This window comes from Chiloscyllium plagiosum, unplaced genomic scaffold (genome assembly GCF_037043375.1).
Source record: "Chiloscyllium plagiosum isolate Xiang-an unplaced genomic scaffold, Cpla_swu_hap1 HiC_scaffold_4, whole genome shotgun sequence".
Classification (NCBI taxonomy): Eukaryota; Metazoa; Chordata; class Chondrichthyes; order Orectolobiformes; family Hemiscylliidae; genus Chiloscyllium; species Chiloscyllium plagiosum.
Window position 1 is genome coordinate 50,006,100 of NW_028270142.1, and position 23,400 is coordinate 50,029,499.

Here is a 23,400-nt window from a genome sequence, read left to right on the forward strand (position 1 = left end):
GTCCATTGCTGAATTCGGCCTGAAGCTATGGGTAGCACAGCCTTGTTCTCTTTCTGTAGACCTGGTATAGGTTTGTTGTCCATTATTATTAAACAGTTATGCCCATGAAGGTATTGGTGGGACTTCTTGACTGCATATATGATCTCCAAACCTACCTTCTCTATCTCAGCGTATTTATGCTGTGCATTAGCGAAAGTCCAGTATGCATGCGCTATTGGGCATTCCTCTCCATTGAGCCACCTATAAGTTTGATCACCCTTACTTTATCTTCTGCTGGGTGTAACTGGTCTTGGTGACTTTGTAGCCCAAGTAGGGGTGTCTGGTACGTGCATTTTTCCCTTCTAAGGCATATACATGCGTGGGAGGTACGTCAAAGGACCAAGTCCAAGTTCTCGAGGTGGTCCTTATTGGTCTTCCTTGTTATTAGCACGTCCTCTAGATAAATGGTGACCTGGGGTAGACTTTGTAGAATGTTCTCCATTGTCTGCTGAAAAATTGCACAGGTTGACAATACCCCAGATGGCGGTCTCATACATTGGTACAAATCCTTATGGGTATTAAATGTAGCATACTTTTGGGAAGCCTCTCACTGCAATTACAAATACGCATGGCTCATATCCAGCTTTATGAAGGACCTCCTGCCAGCTTTGTGTATAAATCCTCTATGTAAAGCATTGAGTATTTATCCACCTCTGCAAAGTTGTTTACTGTTTCTTTAAAATCTCCACAAATCTTCACAACGGTATGATCGGTGCTGCCCAATCCACAAATTGGACTGGTTTGATGATTCCTTTGCTTTCCAGCCTTCTGATCTTTGCCTCACCTTTTGCCCATAAGGCAAATGGCACTGGGCAAGCCTTGCAAGATCATGAATTTGCTTCCTGGTCAACATGCAAGGTGGCCTTGGCTCCTTTGGAAGTCCCTAGACCTTCCTAAAAAACATCCAGGTATTTCATTAGAGCTTCAGCCAGCCAGCCATTTTCTAATCAAAAAATATTGACCCAATCTAAGTGAACCTTTCTCAACCAATTTCGCCCAATAACACTTGGGCCCAAGCTTTTTACTACAATCAGTGGTAATTGAACTAGATGCTTCTCATATGAGACTGGAACTGAAGTTGTATCCTTAATCTGTAAAGGCCCCCCCACCCCACTGGTATAGGTTCTCAGTCTATCCAGGGTTTATACAAACTTAAGGTTTGGAGTTCAGCACAAGTTTTGTTAAAGACTGGTCAAGAGGAGGGGGAGTGGCGTTTTTGATAAGGGATAGCATTACAGCTGTACTGAGGGAGGATATTCCCGGAAATATATCCAAGGAAGTTATTTGGGTGGAACTGAGAAATAAGAAAGGGATGATCACCTTATTGGGATAGTATTATAGACCCTCTAATAGTCAGAGGGAAATTAAGAAACAAGCTTGTAACCACGCTATCTGTAAGAATAATAGCGTGGTTATGGGAGAGGATTTTAACTTTCCAAACATAGACTAGGGATGCCATAGTGTTAAGGGTTTAGATGGAGAGGAATTTGTTAAGTGTGTACAAGAAAATTTTCTGATTCAGTATGTGGATGTACCTACTAGAGAAGGTGCAAAATCTGAACCTCATCTTGAGAAATAAGGCAGGGCATGTGACTGAGGTGTCAGTGGGGGAGCACTTTGGGGTCAGAGACCATAATTCCATTAGATTTAAAATAGTTATGAAAATGAATACACCAGATCTAAAAGTTGAAGTTCTAAATTGGAGAAAGGCCAATTTTGATGGTATTAGGCAAGAACTTTAAAATGCTGATTGGGGGCAAATGTTTGCAGGAAAAGAAACAGCTGGAAAATGGGAAGCCTTTAGAAATGAGATAATGAGAATCCCGACAAAGTATATCCCTGTTAGGGTGAAAGGGAAGGCTGGTAGGATAATTAGGGAGAAAATTGGGCCCCTCAAAGATCAGCAAGGTGGCCTTTGTGTGGAGCCGCAGAAAAAGAGTATTTTTGCATCAATATTTACTGTGGAAAAGGGACATTGAAGATATAGACTTTAGGGAAATAGATGGTGACATCTTGAAAAATGTGCATGTTACAGAGGAGGAAGTGTTGGATGTCTTGAAACACATAAAGGTAGATAAATACCCAGGACCTGATCAGGTGTACCCTAGAACTTTGTGGGAAGCTAGAGAAGTGATTGCTGGGTGTCTTGCTGAGATATTTGTATCATCGATAGTCACAGGTGAGGTGCTGGAAGAATGGAAGTTTGCTAACATGGTGCCACTGTTTAAGAAGGGTGGTAAGGACAAGCCAGGGAACTATAGACCAGTGAGCCTGACATTGGTGGTGGGCAAGTTGTTGGAGGGAATCCTGAGGGGCAGGATGGGTTGGACATCTGGTCGGCATGGACGGGTTGGTTCGAAGGGTCGATTTCTGTGCTGTACAACTCTATAACTCCATGACTCTACAACAGCCGTTTTTCTGAGTAGGTATCATTTACAACCATGTTGCAGCTGTGGTCCCACCAAGGGGTGGTGATATGCATATCCAGTTAACTTCTTTTGCCAGTGTTGAGCAAGGAATGTTAATCAGGATATTGAGCATACTTTGCTTTAACTTTGCATTGGGATCTCAAACATCCATCTGAACTACCAGACTAGGCAAGTGAGATCTGTATTTCGGACCTGAAAGATAGTCTCTTTTTGAGAGTGCAACTTTCCCTCATTACTGCACTGAGACATTAATTGACTGTATAACCAGAAGTCCTGGGATGGGCATAATTCTACACCCAGCAATAGCATTGCTTAATGAAAGATACAAATGAAAATATCTAAAAAAAAAAAAATGAGATGAAGGTTTGACTGAATTGATAACAGAACTCTTTGTCATAGAACCACTTAAGAACCATTTGTTTGTAAGTTACTGTTTGAACATTTCATTAAATTCGCTTATATCTCTATAGAGTCATCAGCAGTATCTTGGGAGCCCCCATGCAAAGAATCTCTCATTAGCTTCCTCTTTATCCTCATCTACACAACGCTACAAATGCTACCTGTGTACTCACAATATTTACCTCTACATTTCCACTGGTTCTGTCTGCTCTTTCCCTATTGTCTGCTGTCAAATGTTTTCAACATGCAGCCTCCGACAAGCTGTAGTTCTCCCCCTTTTAACCGTAGTGTGAAGACTGAAACCATCTCCTTCAGTTGCTTGCACTAGATCCATTTCCTTTCCACAAATTCCATCTCCATCCTGTCTACTGACTTGAAGCCTGAGTGTTCAAACCGCATGATCTTATTTGAATTTGACCCAAGTCTTCCATCCCGTGTCTTCTCCATCGCTGGTCTCTGCTCCATCTCAGTGTATCTGCCACTTTTGTCACCTACTGACTCAACAGTTAAAGTCCTCTCAAGGCCAACCATTCAACTCCCATGTGCTATAAACCTTACCTTATCCAAAACCTCTGCTGTCAGTTTTCTAACTTGCATCGTGATTCACTGACCTACATTGTCTCCAGATACCCCCAAATATATCAAATGCAAAAGGCCATTGCTATGTGTAATTGCCTTTGATGTCTCACCCCAATATCACCCCCTCTGTAATTCCCTGTGAACACATACTTTGCATTCCCAAGATTCCAGCTTCTTCCACAACCCCCTTTCCTTCATTCCATTATTGGTAACATTGTCTTCAGTCAGCTAAACTCTAAAGTCTGGAATTCCCTTTGTAAACACCACCTCTATCTCTCTTGTACCACCTTGGTTTAACCCAGTTTTTTTGAGTAAACATTTGGTCACCTCTCCTAATATTGCCTCAGTAGTCTTACTGTCAGTTTGATTTTCTCATCGAGTTTGTACGACCATGCCCTAAGATGCTTTCCTGTGGTAAAGATGTTATATAAATGCATGGCAGTGAGAAACTGGACTCCACGTGCTGAACTATCAATCAGAATATTATTGAAGAGTGACTAGTATCAATTACTATTTTTGTTTCTTTTTCTTTTGGCAGAAGCAACAGTCCTGCCAGTTTCCCTGAAGTTCAAGGTGATTTCCAAACGCCATTGTTTCATCCAACTCCCATTCATCCGAAGCCTCAGCCAGGACTAGAAGTCCGCACTTACGATCCCAACACAGGAAAGCTCATCCGAAAAGATTCTCAGGGAAACAGACAATCAGTGTGTATCCAGCCTCCAGCTCCACCAGTTACGTTATCCGTTCATGGAGAACAGTCATCATTCAGGTAATGTTTCCGGAAGACTCGCTGAACATTCTGATGTATATTGAAATTAGAAAAGTGTTGTGTGATGTCTCACTGACAGTATGCCACGAGAAACATGCTCATGATGTCATTACTGTAAGATAGCATGTGACCTAAATGTAAAAATAAAACCTTATACTGCATCTTACTGCAGGATCATTTGAAGCTTGACAATCTTATTTGAAGTAGGCTCCTCTATTGTAAACCTATAACTTAATATTAGCCCAGAATCTTGGTATCTGAGAAATGGAACATTTGTATTTAAGTGATAGCTATGATAAACATACACTGGATTCTTCATTATCACATTATCCACTGTCAGATTCTTGTGTTTTAGGAGATTATGTAAGCATTGTCACATCGAGTGAAACATCATAGTGGAAGCAAGAACATACCAAAGAGTACAAGATGCAAGACTTTGATTAAAACAGTTGTCTGTTGAAAGTTATGGTTAAACATAACCAACCAGGACATGAAGTATCATTACTAGTTGCTTCTAATGACAATTTTGTGGATTAGAAGTAAAGCAGAGAATGTATACTTTTGGAAAGAATTCTGTACTGCGTTATCTCTAGCAGGCTGTGTAGCTTGGTCTGAAGAGTGTTCAGTAAAGTGCACTATTTGTAATTGCTATCCTTCAGTGTCAGTCAGGGAACTGTGTTTCCGGTAACCTCCAATAGTAACCTCCATCCAAAAAAAAGCAATAATTCATCCTGGCTTTGCCTTAATGTGTCTCCTGTTTCCCAAGAAATAGTCCTTGGGAAAGTTTGTGGGACATAAATGAAAACTGTTCCCACACTTAAGATCGCCCATGTTAGTACCTCGTTATGAATGGTTACAGCAGAGGGGCCAGTTTGTGTTCATTTGTACTGAGAAGTTGGAAACATCAGGGTCAAGCACACTTTGTGACTCTTCCTTTCTTTGTGAAGGTTTGGGGGTTTATTTGCTTTGCTGCAGGGTCAGTGTGTTCTCCATGTCCACAGAGACAGGAATGAGAGAACGTATAAAACCTGTTGATTCCAGTTCATAAATTTGATTGAATAGTCAGTTTTTTTTAAAAAGCCTGTATTTAAAGAAAAATCTGACCTGGCAAATATGAATTTAACTGTGGTTTGAAATCTCTAACTTAGCTTATAAACAAAAGGGGATCCCTGTTTTTCGTTTATTCATTCACTTGTCACAGGCATGGCTGGCTAGGCAAACATTTATTGCTGGTCCTCAGTTGCCATTGAGAAGGTGGTGGCTAACTGCCCTCTTGAACTGCTGCAGTCCATTTGTTGTTGAATCGTGTATGCATTTCATGTACATTTATGACAATTAGTGAATTTTTTTGAAGGAAAGCTATATGCTTTACCCACTATGAGCAAATTATTTAACTCACCTGATGAGTTTAGTAGATTTGAGTTGCAAATGTGTGAATCTTCTTTTGTACCAGGTGTCATTGAAGAGTGTAGTTCATTTATTTTATTTTCTAAATGCACAGTCTCGTTGTTATAGAAAAATTTTGAAGGCACAGCCATTTGTATCTTTGATAGTTACAATTCTTTAGAATTTGAAACCAGCCTTCCCTGGGACTGCACAAACTGTGCTCCATGATAGACAGTCGTGCACATTGCCTTATGAGTTGGGTACTTGGTTGTACCAGCATCTTGCATGCTCCCTGTGCTGGACAAAGTTAAAAATCTCACAGCACCAAGTTATAGTCCAATGGGTTTATTTGGAAGCACTAGCTTTCCATGCACTGCTTCATAAGGTGGTTGTCAATCACCTGATGAAGGAGCGGAGCTCCGAAAGCTAGTGTGCTTCCAAATAAACCTGTTGGACTATAACCTGATGCTGTGTGATTTTTAACTTCGTCCAACACTGGCACCTCCAAGCTGGAGAAAAAGCAGGGTGAGCTGAGAAATCTCTCAAACTGCTCTCATCCGTCATCTTAGCAGAGAGAACAAGGTTGTTGCTAAAAGAATATAGTTGTTCTGGGTTATGTTATTGAACTCTGTAAAGAAGGTAGGACTATTTTCTCGATGGAGTTGCCATCCCATGGGCTGTCTTGGAAGTTATATTAAATGGCTAAGTGAATTCTTTATGTTCTGTCCTCTTGTTTTATCATAAGAGCTAATGCATGGCTTAAGTGAGCTCTCTGGACAAGAATCATCCTGAGAAGCATGATTATGGTAAAAGGAGCAGATTGATTCGCTCGGCTGGGTGGGGGTTGGGGTTTTGGTTGGGGGGGGAGGTGGTTGGTGGCATGCTCATTTTTCCCGGTTTTAATAGTCATTCTGCTGAAGACTGATTACAAATAAATGGACAAAGTCTTTTCCCTGGGGTGGGGGAGCCCAGAACTAGACAGCATAGGCTTAGGGTGAGAGGGGAAAGGTATAAAAGAGACCAAAGGGGCAACTTTTTCACACAGAAGGTAGTACGTGTATGGAATGAGCTGCCAGAGGAAGTGGTGGAGGCTGGTACAATTGCAGCATTTGAAAGGCATCTGGATGGGTATATGAATAGGAAGAGTTTGGAGGGATATGGGCCGGATGCTGGCAGGTGAGACTAGATTGGGTTGGGATATCTGGTCGGACTGGACGGGTTGGACTGAAGGGTCTGTTTCCGTGCTGTACATCTCTATGACTCAATATCTGCTTTAACCTTGGAAGTGTGAGGCCCATGGAGCATCTGGGACCTTGATGAATGACAGGACTTACCTCCTTAACCAGCAATCTGTATGGCTCAAGGCAGAAATAAAAAGAAAATGAAGGAGGAAGATGAATTGATGAAGCATGTGATGGATGAATATAAGAAATCCCACAACTAAAGGATCAGATCTAAGCTGTGTGCACCTGCCGTAATTTAAGCAACATACAGAAGGAGGAAGAGGCTGTACAAAAGTGCCCATCCTCAATAATGAGGGAGCCCAGCACATCAGTGCAGAAGACAAGAGTAAAGTGTTTACTAACATCTTGAGCCAGAAGTGCTGAGTCCATGATCCATCTCTACCCACTCCTGAGGTCCTCACAATTATAAAAGCCAGTCTTCAACCAATTTGATTCATTCCATGTGATATCAAGAAGCAAATAAACACATTCATACTGCAAAGGCTATAGGCCCTGACAAGTCTTCTGGCAAAGGCAGTGAAGACTTGTACTTCAGAAGTAGCTGTACTGCAACCAACCTGCTGCTGTACAGCTACAACAATGGCAGCTATCTGAAGATGTAGAAATTGCCCAGTTATATTCTGTATACAATATGCAGGACAAATCCAACCAAGTCAGTTATCGCCCCATCAGTCTGCACTTGATCAACAACTTGGACAACAGTCTCATCGACAGTGCTATCAAACAGTATTTGCTTAGAAATAACCTGCTGAGTAATGCCCGATTTGTGTTCCTGCAGAAAAACTCAGCTTCTAACCTGACTACAGACTTGGTCTAAACATGGACAGAAGAATGAAGTGAAGATCACTGGCTTTGACATCAGAGTCGCATTTAAGCAAGTGTGGCATCAAGAAGCCCTAAAGTCCATGAGAATCAGAAGGAAAAGTCTCTACTGGTTAGAGTCATGCTAGCGCAATGGAAGATGGTTGTGCTTGTGAGTTTCAAGTCATTTCACTTCCAGAACAACCCTGCAGGAATTCCTCAGTGTAGTGTCCTAGGCCCAAGCATCTTCAGCTGCTTCGTCAATGACCTTCCCTCCATCTTAATGTTAGAAGCGAGCTGTTTGCTGATGATTGCTTCACATTACTGACACCTCCTATTCTATCTCAGATTGCATATGCTGCTTTTCAGATGAATAGCAACCGACAACAATCGTACTGAAGTACAGCTATTTGTGGAAAACTGTTTCAAGGGCCTGATGATTTTGTGTTCAGTCATCAAGGCTCATTAAGTATTCTTGTGCAATAGTACGGGTACGGATTCTTTAGAACAGGTTAATGGCTATAATGAACTGTGTCATGCGGACCAAAAAATGATTGTGAACTGTGGCATAAGTCATCATTTGACAGAAATGAATCATGGTCTGAAAATACATTTCAGTTGCCTGGCATGACAGTTATGCCTCTTTAACATTTGCAAATGTAGTTTTGTATGCAATATGAGAAAAGTGTTCTTTTATGTTGAAACACTATGCTGCTAAACAGTTTAGATTGTGAAACCACTGTTACAATTTTGGAAAAGTACAAGTATCTATTTTTACTCCTACACAAGTGGCACATGCCAATGATTAGCATTTATGCACATTCTTCAAACATAGATGTTGTGTGATTGATTTACACAGTTGCCTGGTCACAGTTCATGTTGTTATTCTGGCTGCTGGCATGGTGGAAATTTGCTCTTATAGTGTGGCTGTCAGCTAGATCCTGCTTTTCAACATGTGGACAGATTTAAATGTCACTACAGATTACAATGGAAAGGATACAAATCCAATATTCAACTTGAAATCTGGACAACAATTGACTCACCCAGCTCTTTGTGGGCTATGGCCGTTATATTCTAACAAATTCTTGTGGAATAACTGTAATAATTTTGATCATAGACGTCTCTCTGCTGCATTTGTCAAGTATGGGCTATCTGGTCGGCATGGACAGGTTGGATCGAAAGGTCTGTTTCCATGTTGTACATCTCTATGACTATATCTTCTGAATGGAATATTAAGAATTTTATGTAATTTTATGTGTCATGTAAAGCTAAACTCATAGCCATTTTAGATGCGTATGATTTTGCATCCAAAAGTTCTTTAAACTTGATAAAATTCCTCTTGGCTAGTGTAGATGTAACATGATGGCATGTGGTTTTGGAACAGCAGTTTCCTGTTCTAGAGTGTCCTGTCTGTGTACCACTGAAATGATGGAGCAAAGAGTGATTACAGTAATTTCTCACTTAACCTTATAGTTGTATTCCTGAAAGGCGCAACTTTAAGTGAATTAGGTTTTATCATAGTTAGGATCTGTTGGACTTATCAGGAGGAAAACATTAGCACATTATATCCTGTAAGCTGAAATGCTGTAAATTCTTAAATTCCAGTGTTCATAAATGAAGTCACTTCTAAAATAAAGTAATTTTAAAATACAAATTGAATATGCTATTTCTTATTTGTCTCCTGCTCTCTGACTGTCCCCTTCTGTTCCTCCCTCTCTCGTTCCATGACACACTCCTGCTCCCTGACAATTCCACTCTCTCTTCCCCTCGAGTCCCTGACAATCTCCATCTCTTACTCCTGATACACACTCCCACCTCCTGACTCTTACTTCCCAGTTTTAACAATGCTCTTATTTCCCAGCTTGCTCTTTTTTGTCTCTCACGCTCTTCTCACTAGGAGGGAGTTGGGGAGAGAGAGATAGTGAAACGGGAGGGTTGGGAAGCAAAGCAGCAAGTGTTGAGGAGGGAAGCGGCAAGCGGAGGAGGATCATGGAGGGAGGTGCTGAGCAGGAGGATCTGTGCGAGAGACAGTGTTCAGGGAGAGAGGCAATGAGCAAGAGAGGCCTCTGCAAGCTAGCGCATTTGCGTCATATGTAACAATGTTGAATGGAAGTCCCGAAGCTATGTGTACCAGCCCATTATATCAGCAGCAGAAAACACAATGATGCTGATTGAGGCCACTTAAAACAGAGATCAGCATGTAGGTAAGATAGTTAGGTCAAGAAATTGAAATGTTGTCAGAGGCTAAATTCCTGTCTTGTTAGCTGTTACACAGAGGGAGTTTGCACTTTCACTTTCTACATCCTCAGGAAATCTTAAATGGTTCACAGCCAATTAATTATTTATCCAAGGAGAGTTGTTATGAGGGCAATTTAGGCAGTCAGTTAGCACACCAGGCTCCAAAAACAGCAAATGAAGGAAAGAAAATTAGAATCCATTAGGACTGTGTGGTCAATAGTTCGAAGCTGACATCACACTGATAACAGTTGTGATTTTATTTAAGCAGAACTGCAGCTTGATACATGACACCAATTGTTCAGAAGATGCAAATAAAAATAAAATGCCTGTTATTGTCCTTTGGTTGTGGATGTAGCTCATTCTTTCTGCTCATAGTTTGCATCTATCCTCAAGCATGCCTCGCCTGCTCTGACTGCATTGTTAATGATCCAAATTCACTCGGGTATTCTCCCAAAACAAGAACCAAAGCAAAACTGAAAATGCACACCTAATTGTCTATCTTCCATGCCATTTATTTTACCCAACCAGCTTCGTGCATGATCTGCAGTGGGTGCATTCTTTAGGCCTCTGTTATCAATTTAGCCTTAGCATTAATTCTGTTTCTTTGCTGCTGATATAACCTGAATCCTTGGTGTCGGTGGGTTCTAATTAGAATCTGGTTTAAAATAGGCTTCAAACTAACAGGAATTAGACCACCTGAGTAAAACTATCTTGGAATAAATATGGGGGAGGAGTAGAAGAGCTGAAGGAAAGACTTAAATGCACAGCCACTGTTGCTGGGAAACTATTATAATCACCTTCAAAGAATGATGACCTTTGGGTACAAGATATTCAGTATTTACTGCTACAAGGCAATTAATTAGATTTTTGTTCTCTCGCTCCCTATTGAAGATTTGATATGCTCTTTTGCTGTACCTTGATCATTGGTGCTTTACTTGTGTCTGGCATATTTTTGGGCTTAATTGGTTTTTGGTTTACAGTGTATTTATGCCACAGTGTTTATGATACAATATTCTGTATCTTCATGCATGAATAAAATTATGATATAATTCAGAAACGGATCTCTTGTCCGACCTTGTCATGTTACTAACTGAAAATCGTATTTCCTGCCACTGCAGATAACTCCTACCTCCTCTTTAATTTCTCTCCTTCCTCAACTTTATCTCTCTTAAGATCCTTTATTGAAGAAAAGAGATCCCTTTAAGACTTGCATAACGTTTGTGACATTGTGCAAGAATATATTTTAACTCCCCCTCGGTAAAAAGTTGAGGAAAGTCATTATTCACACATTTTTCATTGCCTCTACAATTCCTATAAATGGCTGAAAAACATATTGGACCCCTGCCAGATATCACAGATGACTTCCTCTCACGAGTGGAGGGGTGTTGATTTGAATGACCTCCTCTGAGCTGTAATTTATATGATTTATGAAACCTGCGGTTTCTGAAAATGAATGTGATAAAAATGCCGTGTTCTTCATGATTTTCATCTTTTCTTTTTAAACAGTCGTGATTTTCGCTGTTGTGGCGCAATTTAAAAAGAAAAGTGCTGTATTAACTTTGAATTTAAAAATGGCCCATTTATGTTTTAAACCTTCAGCCAATGATTTGAGACAGTGGTAGCAATTAGTTAATATAATAGCTATCACACAGTTTAATTACTTAATTAAGGCATTATGTATTATTACTGCTTTTAGTTGCTGTATTATTGGTGATCATATTATAATTTAATTGATGCATTATATACCACAACACACACTGTCCTTCTGGTTAGTATATTGCATGCTATGTCATAAGTCTAATTATTTTAATTGGTGGAGATATAGATAGATGTTTGTTTCAGCCTAAAGACTAGCCTTGGACTCATTGACAGGATGTCTTAATTTATACATTATAAATTGGTGCATAATACTTTCCAAACAATCATGCATTAAATTATTAAGTGGAAAAAGTTAGAAAGTATCATTGAGTATTGGAACTCAATATGAATTGGGGTTGCATGACTACATGTTCCAAAGTTGTTAAAGGCTACATTATTGAATTTAAATTATTTGATCATGCATAAAAAGTTGAACAATCGTAACTAAAGCTGAGGAGGATGGTCGAGACTTGTTCTTCATTCATCAGAATGAAGGAGAGGCTATATGCTACTCTTTGCACATGCTTCTCTCCGTTTCCTGGTATGACTCTGTTATTATTATCATTAATTTAAGATGTGTTTGACTATAAATAAGTTGTAACTAATACTGTGAAGAACTAAATCTAAGCCTGGACCCTTACTAGATGAAGTATCACCTTAAATGGGAAAATACTATTCTATAAGTAAAAGATGAAAATGTGTTGCTGGAAAAGTGCATCAGGTCAGGCAGCATCCAAGGAGCAGGAGAATCGACGTTTCGGGCATGAGTCCTTCTTCAGGAATGAGGAAGGTGTGCCAAGCAGGCTAAGATAAAAGGTAGGGAGGAGGGACTTGGGGGAGGGGCGTGGGAATGCGATTGTGGAAGGAGGTTAAGGTGAGGGTGATAGGCCGGAGTGGGAGTGGAGGCGGAGAGGTCAGAAAGAAGATTGCAGGTTAAGAAGGTGGTGCTGAGTTCGAGGGTTGGGACTGAGACCAGGTGGAGGAGGGGAAATGAGGAAACTGGAGAAATCTGAATTCATCCCTTGTGGTTGGAGGGTTCCTAGGCGGAAGATGAGGCGCTCTTCCTCCAGCTGTCGTGTTGCTATGGTCTGGCGATGGAGGAGTCCAAGGACCTGCATGTCCTTGGTGGAGTGGGAGGGGAGTTGAAGTGTTGGCCCACGGGGTGGTTGGGTTGGTTAGTCCTCTATATTGGGGAGACAGGCTGCCTACTTGCGGAACGTTTCAGAGAACACCTCTGGGACACCAGGACCAACCAACCCAACACCCCGTGGCCCAACACTTCAACTCCCCCTCCCACTCCACCAAGGACATGCAGGTCCTTGGACTCCTCCATTGCCAGACCATAGCAACACGACAGCTGGAGGAAGAGCGCCTCATCTTCCGCCTAGGAACCCTCCAACCACAAGGGATGAATTCAGATTTCTCCAGTTTCCTCATTTCCCCTCCTCCACCTGGTCTCAGTCCCAACCCTCGAACTCAGCACCACCTTCCGAACCTGCAATCTTCTTCCTGACCTCTCCGCCCCCACCCCCACTCCGGCCTATCGTCCTCACCTTTACCTCCTTCCACCTATCGCATTTCCAACGCCCCCTCCCCCAAGTCCCTCCTCCCTACCTTTTATCTTAGCCTGTTTGGCACACCTTCCTCATTCCTGAAGAAGGGCTCATTCCCGAAACGTCGATTCTCCTGCTCCTTGGATGCTGCCTGACCTGATGCACTTTTCCAGCAACACATTTTCAGCTCTGATCTTCAGCATCTGCAGTCCTCACTTTCTCCTATAAGTAAAAGATGTTTAGTGGAGCAGACAGTCTATTAATGGATCAAGGATGATATAGACATAAGTTCCTTGAATCGGTGTTGGAATGGATTGAATTCCGTCCTGGGTTCTTAGCATTTAAATTTGTAAAGCATTGGTCAGATTTATGTACGAAGTTAATCAGGAAAGAATAGTTGACCAGTTTCACCTTACTTTCTATACGTCCTTTTTGTGACCGCTAATTCATATCCCATCCAGAACCTCGTCTCTCGACTTTAAGTTTTATTTCCCTGTTGCATGCTCTAGCTATCTTGGTACGCTGCACTGACCTAAATATGTTGATTGAGTAGTTTTCTTAAAAAGAAAATTCTCCAGAGTTGCAAATGATTTTTGACAAAAAAAAACACTTGTGCAGTTAGTTCCAGGAACTGTGCTCACAGACACAGGTTCCAGATCTGATAACACCTCCATTTTAAAAGTTGCATCCTTATCTTCAGATCCATTGATGACGACTTCCCTCTATATCTTTGTAACCTACCTATAATTTTTCTAGATCTCTGCATTCCTCCCATCTGGTCTCTTCAACATCCTGGATTTCTATCACTGCTTTGGAAGTCTGGATCCTAAGCTCTGGAACTTCTCCTTTAAACCTCTATCCCTCACCATCCTTAGTTAAGCCTCCTTTGACCCTTCTTCTTTGACTAAGCTTTTGATTGCCTATCCTAATATCTCTTCTCATAGCTTGGTGTTATTTCCTGGTATGGTTTCTTTTGGTCCCCTGTCAGGATAACGTTTGAGTAAAGTTTACTTATTGTGGAGTCATGTGATAGTATAGCATAGACAGGAGCCATTTTGTCCAGTAGTGCCTAGTTAATGGACTTACTGTCCATTCAGTATTACAATTTAACTCTAATTCTCCCCTTTTCCTCTGCTGTTCCTCTGTTTCTTTCCAAATCCTCAAATTTCATTGGTCAAAGTCAATGGAACTCACTCAATGCTATCAAATGTCTACCCTCCTCATACCATAACCAAAACCATGTGGCATTTGAAAGGAAAATAGAAAACATTCTGGTAACTCCAACAATCTAAGCACTGCATCTCCTTGACTGTTTGCTTGTGAAACTGAAGGAAAAGGCTGACATCAAGGTAAGTCATGTTATGTGAAAAGGTGACCGCCAGACCATGCTGAGTTCCAACTATGAATCAGCTTTCCAGGTATGTCCAAAGCCAGCTATCAAACTCTTCAGGAACCCCCACTATTGCTGCACAACTTGACACCACCTTATAGTTTGCCATTGCTCCCCCAAGTGAGATAAGAAATGAATGGAAACAGCTTCAAGATCAGATCGTCAATACTTCAAATAATGAAATAGACGTCTAGTTCCGTTTTTCATCCCTGTGCCAAATGTATTTTTCTAACAGCTCACACTTCCAGCAAATTATTGTGCCAAAATACTTTGAACTGCGCAGGAAATATCTGACAACTCCTATGCAGCAATATACTTTATAGCAGCAAGCTTTGACTCTGTAAATACAATGGGATGATTTAAAGCAATAACGTAGCATTCCTTACCTTTCCTGTTCTTCACCAAGTAATTGAGTAGGCTTTTAATATAGTCTCTGCTGGCATTTGCAGAAGATCACTTTGGGAATCTCTGCTATCTCTTTGCTTGAATAGAAGAGCTACATATAGAAGACTGACAATCAGGAGACCATCCCGCAATATAAGTGCACTTTCCAATTGATCCAGGAGTGGAATTACTTTTGAAAAGGTCAATCTGAACTGACAACAAAAGTTAATACACAGGAATGGATGTGACTTAGTTTAGTGGCCCTCATGTCTTTGCAAATAACCTGGATTTAACACCTCAAGTTCTCAATCTCTGTTGCCAAGACCCATTCACAAAAGACAATACTGTGGAAGGTACTGTGTGAGATTATTTTCAAGGTAAGAAGACCAAAGCTACACACGATACTTCAGGTATGGTCTCACTAGTGTATAGCTGCACTTAAAATAAAACCTTACTTAACTCCTCTTGGATTTATTGCCAATGTACCATTTGCCTTTTTAGCTATTTACTTAGTTTCAAGAGCAACATACAAAGACATTTCCCACTCTATCATCATTTTAATAATACTCTGCCATTCTGTGTTTCTTAATGAAGAAGGTAGCTTAACATTTAATCACATTATAGATGTCATGTATTTGCCTTCTCACTCAACTTGTCTAAGTTGTCCTGAAGCATCTTTACGTCACCCTCACCATTTTCACTCTCACCTAACTTTGTGTCAACAACAAAGTTGGAAATATTCTTTCATCCGAGTCATTGATAAATATTGTGCATAGCTTGGGCATAAGCACTAGTCCCTGAAGACCTTACCTGTTCCAACCTTCCACTCTTAAAATGACTCATTTATACTTAATGTCTATTTTGTGTCTGCCGACCAATTCTCAATCCCATATATTTGAATTTTAAATAATAACCTCTATGTGAGACTTTCTTGAAAGCTTTCTGAAAATCCAAATACCACCACATCTACTGCTGCTTCCTCATCTGGTCTGCTAGTTATGCCGTCAAAAGACTCCATTATTTGGTCCAATCCAGGTTGCCTTTCATAAATCCATGTTGACTTTGTGTAATCTTGTTGGTAATTTTCAAGAGTCCTTTCAGATCTTTCATCATTGTTATGGACCAGGCCAGACCCCTGGTTTTGAAAACTTTCAAAACTTTACTAGTTGTTTTCAGCAGGAGTGGTGCAGCTGACCCAACCACTTAGTTTTAAACAAAACGGAATTTACTTGCAAGATTACAGAATGTAACACAATCACAACAGAGCAGAATATAGAATAACGTAACCTATCCAAAAACCCAACTTAATAATGCTGTTCCAAGTACTAACAATAATCCCCATTAACATCCCTATGCAAAAAAAATGAAAAATCCAACGTATGTTCTTATAGGTGAGATGTCAGAGAGAGGGAGGATCAGCATAGACCTGCTTCTTTGGGTCCAGCAGCTTCACAACAGACTGCCTGCTATAACCATACCAAACCAGAGAAAAGGAGAAAGTGAGGTCTGCAGATGCTGGAGATCAGAGCTGAAAATGTGTTGCTGGAACAGCGCAGCAGGTCAGGTAGCATCCAGGGAACAGGAGAATCGACGTTTCGGGCATAAGCCCTTCTTCGGGAATGAAGAAGGGCTTTCCTGAAGAAGGGCTTATGCCCGAAACGTCGATTCTCCTGTGCCCTGGATGCTGCCTGACCTGCTGTGCTGTTCCAGCAACACATTTTCAAACCAGAGAAAAGCTGAGCTAGGAGAAATGGCTACTCCTCTTACATTGTGCAAGTTTTTCTTTAAACTGAACACCTTTTGCCTGAGGAAGTACCTGTTAGCTATAATCAAATTGGCTCTAAAACCCTTCAAATTTAGACTTCCCAGAGTCTCTGGGTTTGCGATCCTCTGAAAAAAAATACCGAAGGACAATATAACAACATCACATCATAGACTTCAGCGTTTTCACTACTACTGTTAGTCCTACTGTTATTAGGTTGTAATTCTCCCTTTTCCCTTTTTTTTAAACAGAAGGGTTACATTTGCCATACTCAAATCTGCTAGGACTGAACCCACAAAAGTTTGGAAGGTGATAACCACAATTTCAAGGGCCACCTTATTTAGTAGCATGGAGTATAGATTATGAGGTTCTAGGAATTTAGAACTTATTTTAAGAAAAGGCTTGAGAGTTTATTAGGACTTAAAGCTGACAGATTTTCAGAGCCTGATAATCTATATCCCAAATTTCCTTCAGTTTTTCTTCCCAATAGACCCTTGCTTGCCTCGTACCTCTGAGAAGTTTTATTGTATATTCTTCAGTGAAGACAGAACAAAATTCGTTAGTTGGAGCAAATTACTGCAGATGCTGGAGTCTGTAGTGAAAGCAAAAACGCTGGACATCACAGTGGGTCCGACAGCATCCTTGAAGAGTCATCTTGACTCAAAACGTTAGCTTGCTCTCTCTCCATGAATGCTGTCTGACCCATTGTGATCTCCAGCATTTGTCATTTTCAGAACAAAATTAATTGTTTAATTCTTGTGCTCTTTCCTTGTCCTCCATTATCAGTTCTACTGTTTTAGACTATGAGTGGCCTACATTTGTTTTCACTAATCTTTTTCTTTTTACATATTTATAGAAGCTCTTACAGTCTGTTTTCATGTTCCTTCCAAACTTACGCTCAAACCCTTTATTTTCCTCTCCTAATCAACTTCTTGGTCCTCCATTGTTGAATTGATAACTGTTGCCCATCCTTAGGCTTACTACTTTTTCTAGCAAATTTATATGACTCCTCTTTAAATCCAATGTTATTCGATTTTTTTCTCTTGTTAAGTATTTTTGAACACTTCTTTCCTGTTGAGTCTTTTTTTGCCTGAAAAACAACTAAATGCATTCGTAGTGGGCAATTAATTTGATTTTGGGCCGATGCATTGCACTATATAATTGCAGTTCAACCAGCAATTGTTCTAGCTGAAAACGTAACAAATCTCTTGCAGACGTGTCAGCTCAAGATATTCTGAATGATTTACCCTACCTGAACAGAATTGTTCAGTAGAAATGAAGTCCCATTTTGCCACACTAATTGACTTTTATCTTTTAAAGTAGAGGGCTATTTTAAAACAAAATTGTGGAATCTGGGTGCCAAGCCCAGTATTTGATGCTACTCCCTAATTTCCTTTGAACTGAGTGATGTGCTAGGCTGTTTGAGGGCAGTTAACAGGCAATCACATTGCTCTCGATCTGAAGGGCAGCAGGTTTCCTTCACCAAAGGGCATTAAGCGAACCAGAAGGATTTTTACAATAATTGACAATGGTTTCATGGTCACTGCTTAACATCATTTCCTGATTTATTAATTAAATTCATTGATTTAAATTCCACCAACTGCAAGGGTGGGATTTGAACCGATGTCCGCAAACAATTTACATGAGCCTCTGGATTTCTAGTCCTATATTTCTAGTGCTGCTGCACCACCATCTCCCCTTGTTTTGGGATACTTTGAATATGTTCAGCATCAAGGTGGTAATTATTCAAAAGCAGCTCTGCCTAGCTCTGTCATTTGTATGCCTGCTGCAATGCTCCTGAAGTGACTGTGCTGCTGGGAATTTAGCAATGGCAGGTGCCTTCCAGCAAGACAGTGGAAATTCTTTTAAGGTTTTAAATACCACTCATGGGTGTTCCTGGCTTGTGACTGACCATATTGGAGGATTCTCATTAAAGATGGCACCAAACCCATTTTGACCAAAACACATAGGGGTGATGTTGAAGTGTTCCAGAGAGCCTGTGAACCAATTGCCCCATCTCCTCAACTCTTCAGGCAACACCTGTCAGAAAAGTGGCAGAGTCTACAGATTGTGCAATGGACTTATCTGCCATCTCAGATCCTATCTAACAAGCTTTGAAGCATAATATTCGATGCAGGAATTTCCTAATAAAGCGAAGAGCACTTTGTAATGTTTTATTTTGCTATTTTCAGGCCTGATATTGGCCCTGAAAGCAATTTCAGGTGATAAAGATACATTAGAGTTTACTGAATTTGACAAGATAATATTGATACCAACATGTTAAATAAGCTGAGTGACAATACTTGGGTTTTATTTTCAACAAAACAAACACTGTTACACAATGTCAATTTTGTAGTGTTTTTAAGTAACACTTGAGATGGAGATGGTTAGTGGTCAAAACAATGCAATGTTTTTATTCTCGTGTGCTTGCGGGGATACTACACAAGCGAGACTGCCCAACAAACAGAAATTTCATTATATACTTGTACACTTTACAATCACACTTGTTAGTCAGGCATACATTTAATCGTATAACCATAAACAGCATGAGAGACTTACAGTACCAATGTCTTTTTAGAAGGCTAAATGATTCCTGTTTCAGATTAATGCTTTCCATTGTAAGACTAATCTAGCTCCTGCAGTGACATGACCGGTGACCATGTTCCTTAAAAATGCAAACAGACTCCCAAATTGCAGCAATTATCTCTCTGCAATGTTAAACTAGTTTCTATTTTATATACATTATTGTGGTTGTGTCTCTTTTTGTCTCACTAAGTGGTTCATGTCTCCTATAGGTCTGAGCAGTTCTGAATTAAGCTGACATTCAATATGTTTTGTTTCGAAATGTCTCAGCCATGTGTCAATCCTACACCCAGTCTGCTCATAACCCATATGTTCTTCGATATATCTGTATGATTGTTTAATTAATTTCTATAACTGTACACACCCACAAAATTGTCCATTTTCATCTGATTCTAAAGGAGAAGAATACTATGTAAAATATTACCACAGTGCATAGTAAAAAGATAATCAGAAAGATGATGGCTTCCATTAGTCATTTTAACTGAATATCAACGAGATGTTATCACAATATAATTTTTTTTAACAGTTCAGCTTCTATACGACCACAGAGTTTTGCAAAAAAATAACATTACAGAGACTGATTGATGGTTTTTTTTTATTATCAGTGAAATTGTATTGCGTTTCACTGTTTAGCACCAAACTGATTGCCAAGAAATGTCCTGAGCTGTAATCCAACTCATTTAAGTCGGGTAATAAAACTTGACATAATAAAAATGGCATGGGTCTTCTGCACCTTAATAAAACTTTAATGTGTAGTGGAAAGAATACCATTTCTCACACGCATGTTCAGAATGCCATTCTGTTCAGTACCATGTTGTGCACTTCTTCCTCTCGGCAAAAGTGAGGACTGCAGATGCTGAAGATCAGAGTCTAGATTAGAGTGGTGCTGGAAAAGCACAGCAGGTCAGGCAGCATCCGAGGAGCAGGAAAATCGACGTTTCAGGCAAAAGCCCTCCCTTGCTGAGCTACTGTGCAACTCCTTCCTGTCAAGGTGGATTCACATGGTCGATCTATTTCTTCAATGTATAACCACAATGCATTCACAGTCAACTTGGGTTGTTGTCAGATGACTCATGCTAACAGCGCTTAGAAACATACTTCATGTATTTCATATTGTTTTTGATGTGCCACTGAAAACACAATTGTATAAATGGGAAAAAGTTACTGACCTCGCTAATGGTGTGAACATCCTTTTCTTCCTCGATTCAATTGCAATTCCTTGCATTGATCATAGCCCCACAATTGTTACGAAAATACTTGCCACAACATGTGCTACTGCTAACTGCCTGTCAATGATAGTGCATCACGGCATTAATTAAGTGGTTCTGTAATTCATTCTATTTCTTCCTCAAATGAGATTTGGGTGATGAGCAGTTTGTCATATATTGTGGCATGTCAACCAACTGGTATAGACTTAAGTTTGACAGGTCATTTAATTCTCTTCAAAACTCATTCCTACACCAAGCAACACTAGTATGATCTGATACTTTGAGAAATGAAACTTGTTGATCTCTATATACACGTTCAAGTGCAGACATGGTAATTTATCATTGGAATGGGAGAGTCATGTGATACGGATTAGCTATGATCTGGATGAATGAACTACTCCTGGTCATATGCTTACATATTGTCTTCCAGCATGTCTCTCCATGACAATCTAGGAATAAAGGAGCATACCTGACATCTAGACAACGTTCATAACCATGAATGAACCATAAACCTTGTTAACTCTGTGAACTAATTGGGAAATAAATGAGGAATATTGTTCCACTTTGGATATCAAGTTGACTATGAGTCCAAGTGCAACACAGAGCAGACAGAAAACAAAGCCTCTTCTAATTTATCCTAACAACCTGCTATAATCCTTTTGATATACCACTAACTACACCTACTACCATTTCTTCAGATTGCCTCTACTTTAGACATTTTCTGACCATTGATTAAATAAAGATAGTCAAGTAAGTAAAAGGCAATTTGATTGAAACATAAGGCCACAAAAAATATGAAGAGGAGCAAGCCATTCATCCCCTTGAGCCTGTTCCACTGTTCTATCAGATCGTGGCTGATCCCACATTCCTCACATCCACTTTCCAGCCCTTTCCCTGTAACTCTTGATTCTTCTACTGATCATGAACCTATCTATCTCAGTCTTAAATCTACACAAGAACTCTGCCGTCCCCCCACGTTCCTCTAGCTCTATGTGGGAATAAATTCCAAAGACTAACAACCCTCAGAGAAGAAATTCCTCCTCACCTCAGTCTTAAATTAGCACCTTTATTCTGAGATTATGCCCTTTAGTCCTAGACTCTTCCATGAAAGGAAACAGTCTCTCAGCATTTGCCCTCTCAAGCCCCTTAGAATCCTGTATGTTTCAATGAGATTGTTTTTCATTCTTATAAACTCCAGTGAGTAGAGTCATAACCTGTTTAGCCTTCGCTCAAAGAGCAATCTCTCCAGACCAGGGATTAACCTGGTGAAGCTTCTGTGACTGCCTCCATTGAAATGATACCTTTCCTTAAATAAGATGACCAAACAGTTCTCAGTATTCCAGGCGTAGTTTCACCAGTATCTTGTACATTTGCAGTAAGACTTATACTCCAACTCTCTTGAAATACGGGCCAACATTCAATTATCCTTCCTCATTAGATTAGATTCCCTACAGTGTGGAAACAGGCCCTTTGGCACAACAAGTCCACACTGACCCTCCGAAGAGTAACCCACCCAAACCCATTTCCCTCTGATTAATGCAGCAAACACTATGGGCAATTTAGCATGACCAATTCACCTGGCTTGCACATCTTTGGATTGTGAGAGGAAACTGGAGCACCCAAAAGAAACCCACACAGACACAGGGAGAATGTGCAAACTCCACAGAGACAGTCACCCGAGGCTGGAATCGAACCTGATTCTGTGGTGATGTGAAACACCACTGAGCCACCGTGCCACCCTGCTGCATCAGTGTGCTAGCTTTCTGTATTTCTTGCACAGTACCAGTAAGGGTCCCTTTGTGTTGCAACTCTCTGCAGTTCTTCCCCATTTAAATAATATTCTGTTCTTTTGTTTGCCTTTCTAAAATGAAAAACTTTGCATTTTCCCACATTATGCTCATTTTCCAACTTCTTGCCCACTTAGTTAACCTATCATTATTTCTCTGTTAATTTTTTTACATTCCTCTTGCAACTTGTCTTTCCAGCTATTTTTATATCATTGCAAATATGGCTACAGTACATTCACTTCCTTGCTCCAAGTCAGTATTGTAAATAGTTGGAGTCCTTGTGGAAGCCTAGTGGTTGTAGGTTGCCACCCTGAAGAAGACCCCCATATTCCCACTCACTGTTTCATGCCCATGTGCCAATTCTTTATCTGTGCCAGTATACTACCTCCAACATATGGGCTGTTATATGTTATGTCCTAACCTTTTGTGAGCTATCTTGATGCCTTCTGGAAGCCCAAATGCAATACATCTACTGGTCCCCTCTATCCAATCTGGTTGAGACTTGCTCGAAAAACATAATTTCCCTTTCATGAAGCCATGCTGACTCTATTCAAATAGTTTTATGATTTTCTAAATATTCTGCAATTTCTTCTAATACTTTTCTGACAATAGATCTTAGGCTAATTGGCTTATAGTTACCCACTTTCTGCCTCCCTCTCATTTTGGACAGGGGCATCACAACAGTTTTCCAATCCTCTGGTACTTCTTCCAAGGATTTTTGGAAACAGAGGGCTCTGAGAGTTCCGGACAGTTCTTGGTGGTATATTCTCTGGAGGGTTCAGTGCAGACTCGATGGACCAAATGGCCCTTATCCGTACAATAGGAGTTCTATGATTCTATGAATAAATTCACTGAATGACTCAATTTCCCCACCACAATGTCATCAGTTACAGTGTTAAAGATCACTTATCAGTTCAGTTGCATACAAATTCCCTCCTCTCCCCTTTTTTGTGTAGTTAATTCTAAAAGGGATTGTAGCAAAAGTCCTTTTGATCTATCAATTTAGATCTTCACCATAGGCAACTTTTTCACTAATGCAGTTTGAATCTCAACATTTTCTATCGAATAACCAAACCCCCAAATTTATTTTAGGCTGCTGCTCCTCATGTGTCTCCCTCTCACTTTTATTCATGTTTCCCAGTCCAGTGGGGCTAGGATGCTTGAGAGAAATATATTGGGTTCCTTTAACTATTTCAGGTGTGCGCATGTTG

The 23,400-nt window shown here is 40.3% G+C and overlaps 1 protein-coding gene across 4 annotated transcripts in view; it reads left to right on the forward strand.

Annotated features, from left to right (window-relative positions):
* Positions 1 to 23,400, forward strand: part of ctdp1 (CTD (carboxy-terminal domain, RNA polymerase II, polypeptide A) phosphatase, subunit 1) — a 313,359-nt gene that overhangs the window by 144,478 nt on the left and 145,481 nt on the right. For all 4 annotated transcript variants that reach the window (XR_015756956.1, XM_043688614.2, XM_043688613.2 and 1 more), the window contains exon 10: positions 3,985 to 4,215. Coding sequence is in view for 3 of the 4 variants with exons in the window: in XM_043688614.2 (XP_043544549.1) it covers positions 3,985 to 4,215 (231 nt within the window). In the remaining variant the exon portion in view is untranslated. The remainder of the gene's footprint in view (positions 1 to 3,984; positions 4,216 to 23,400) is intronic.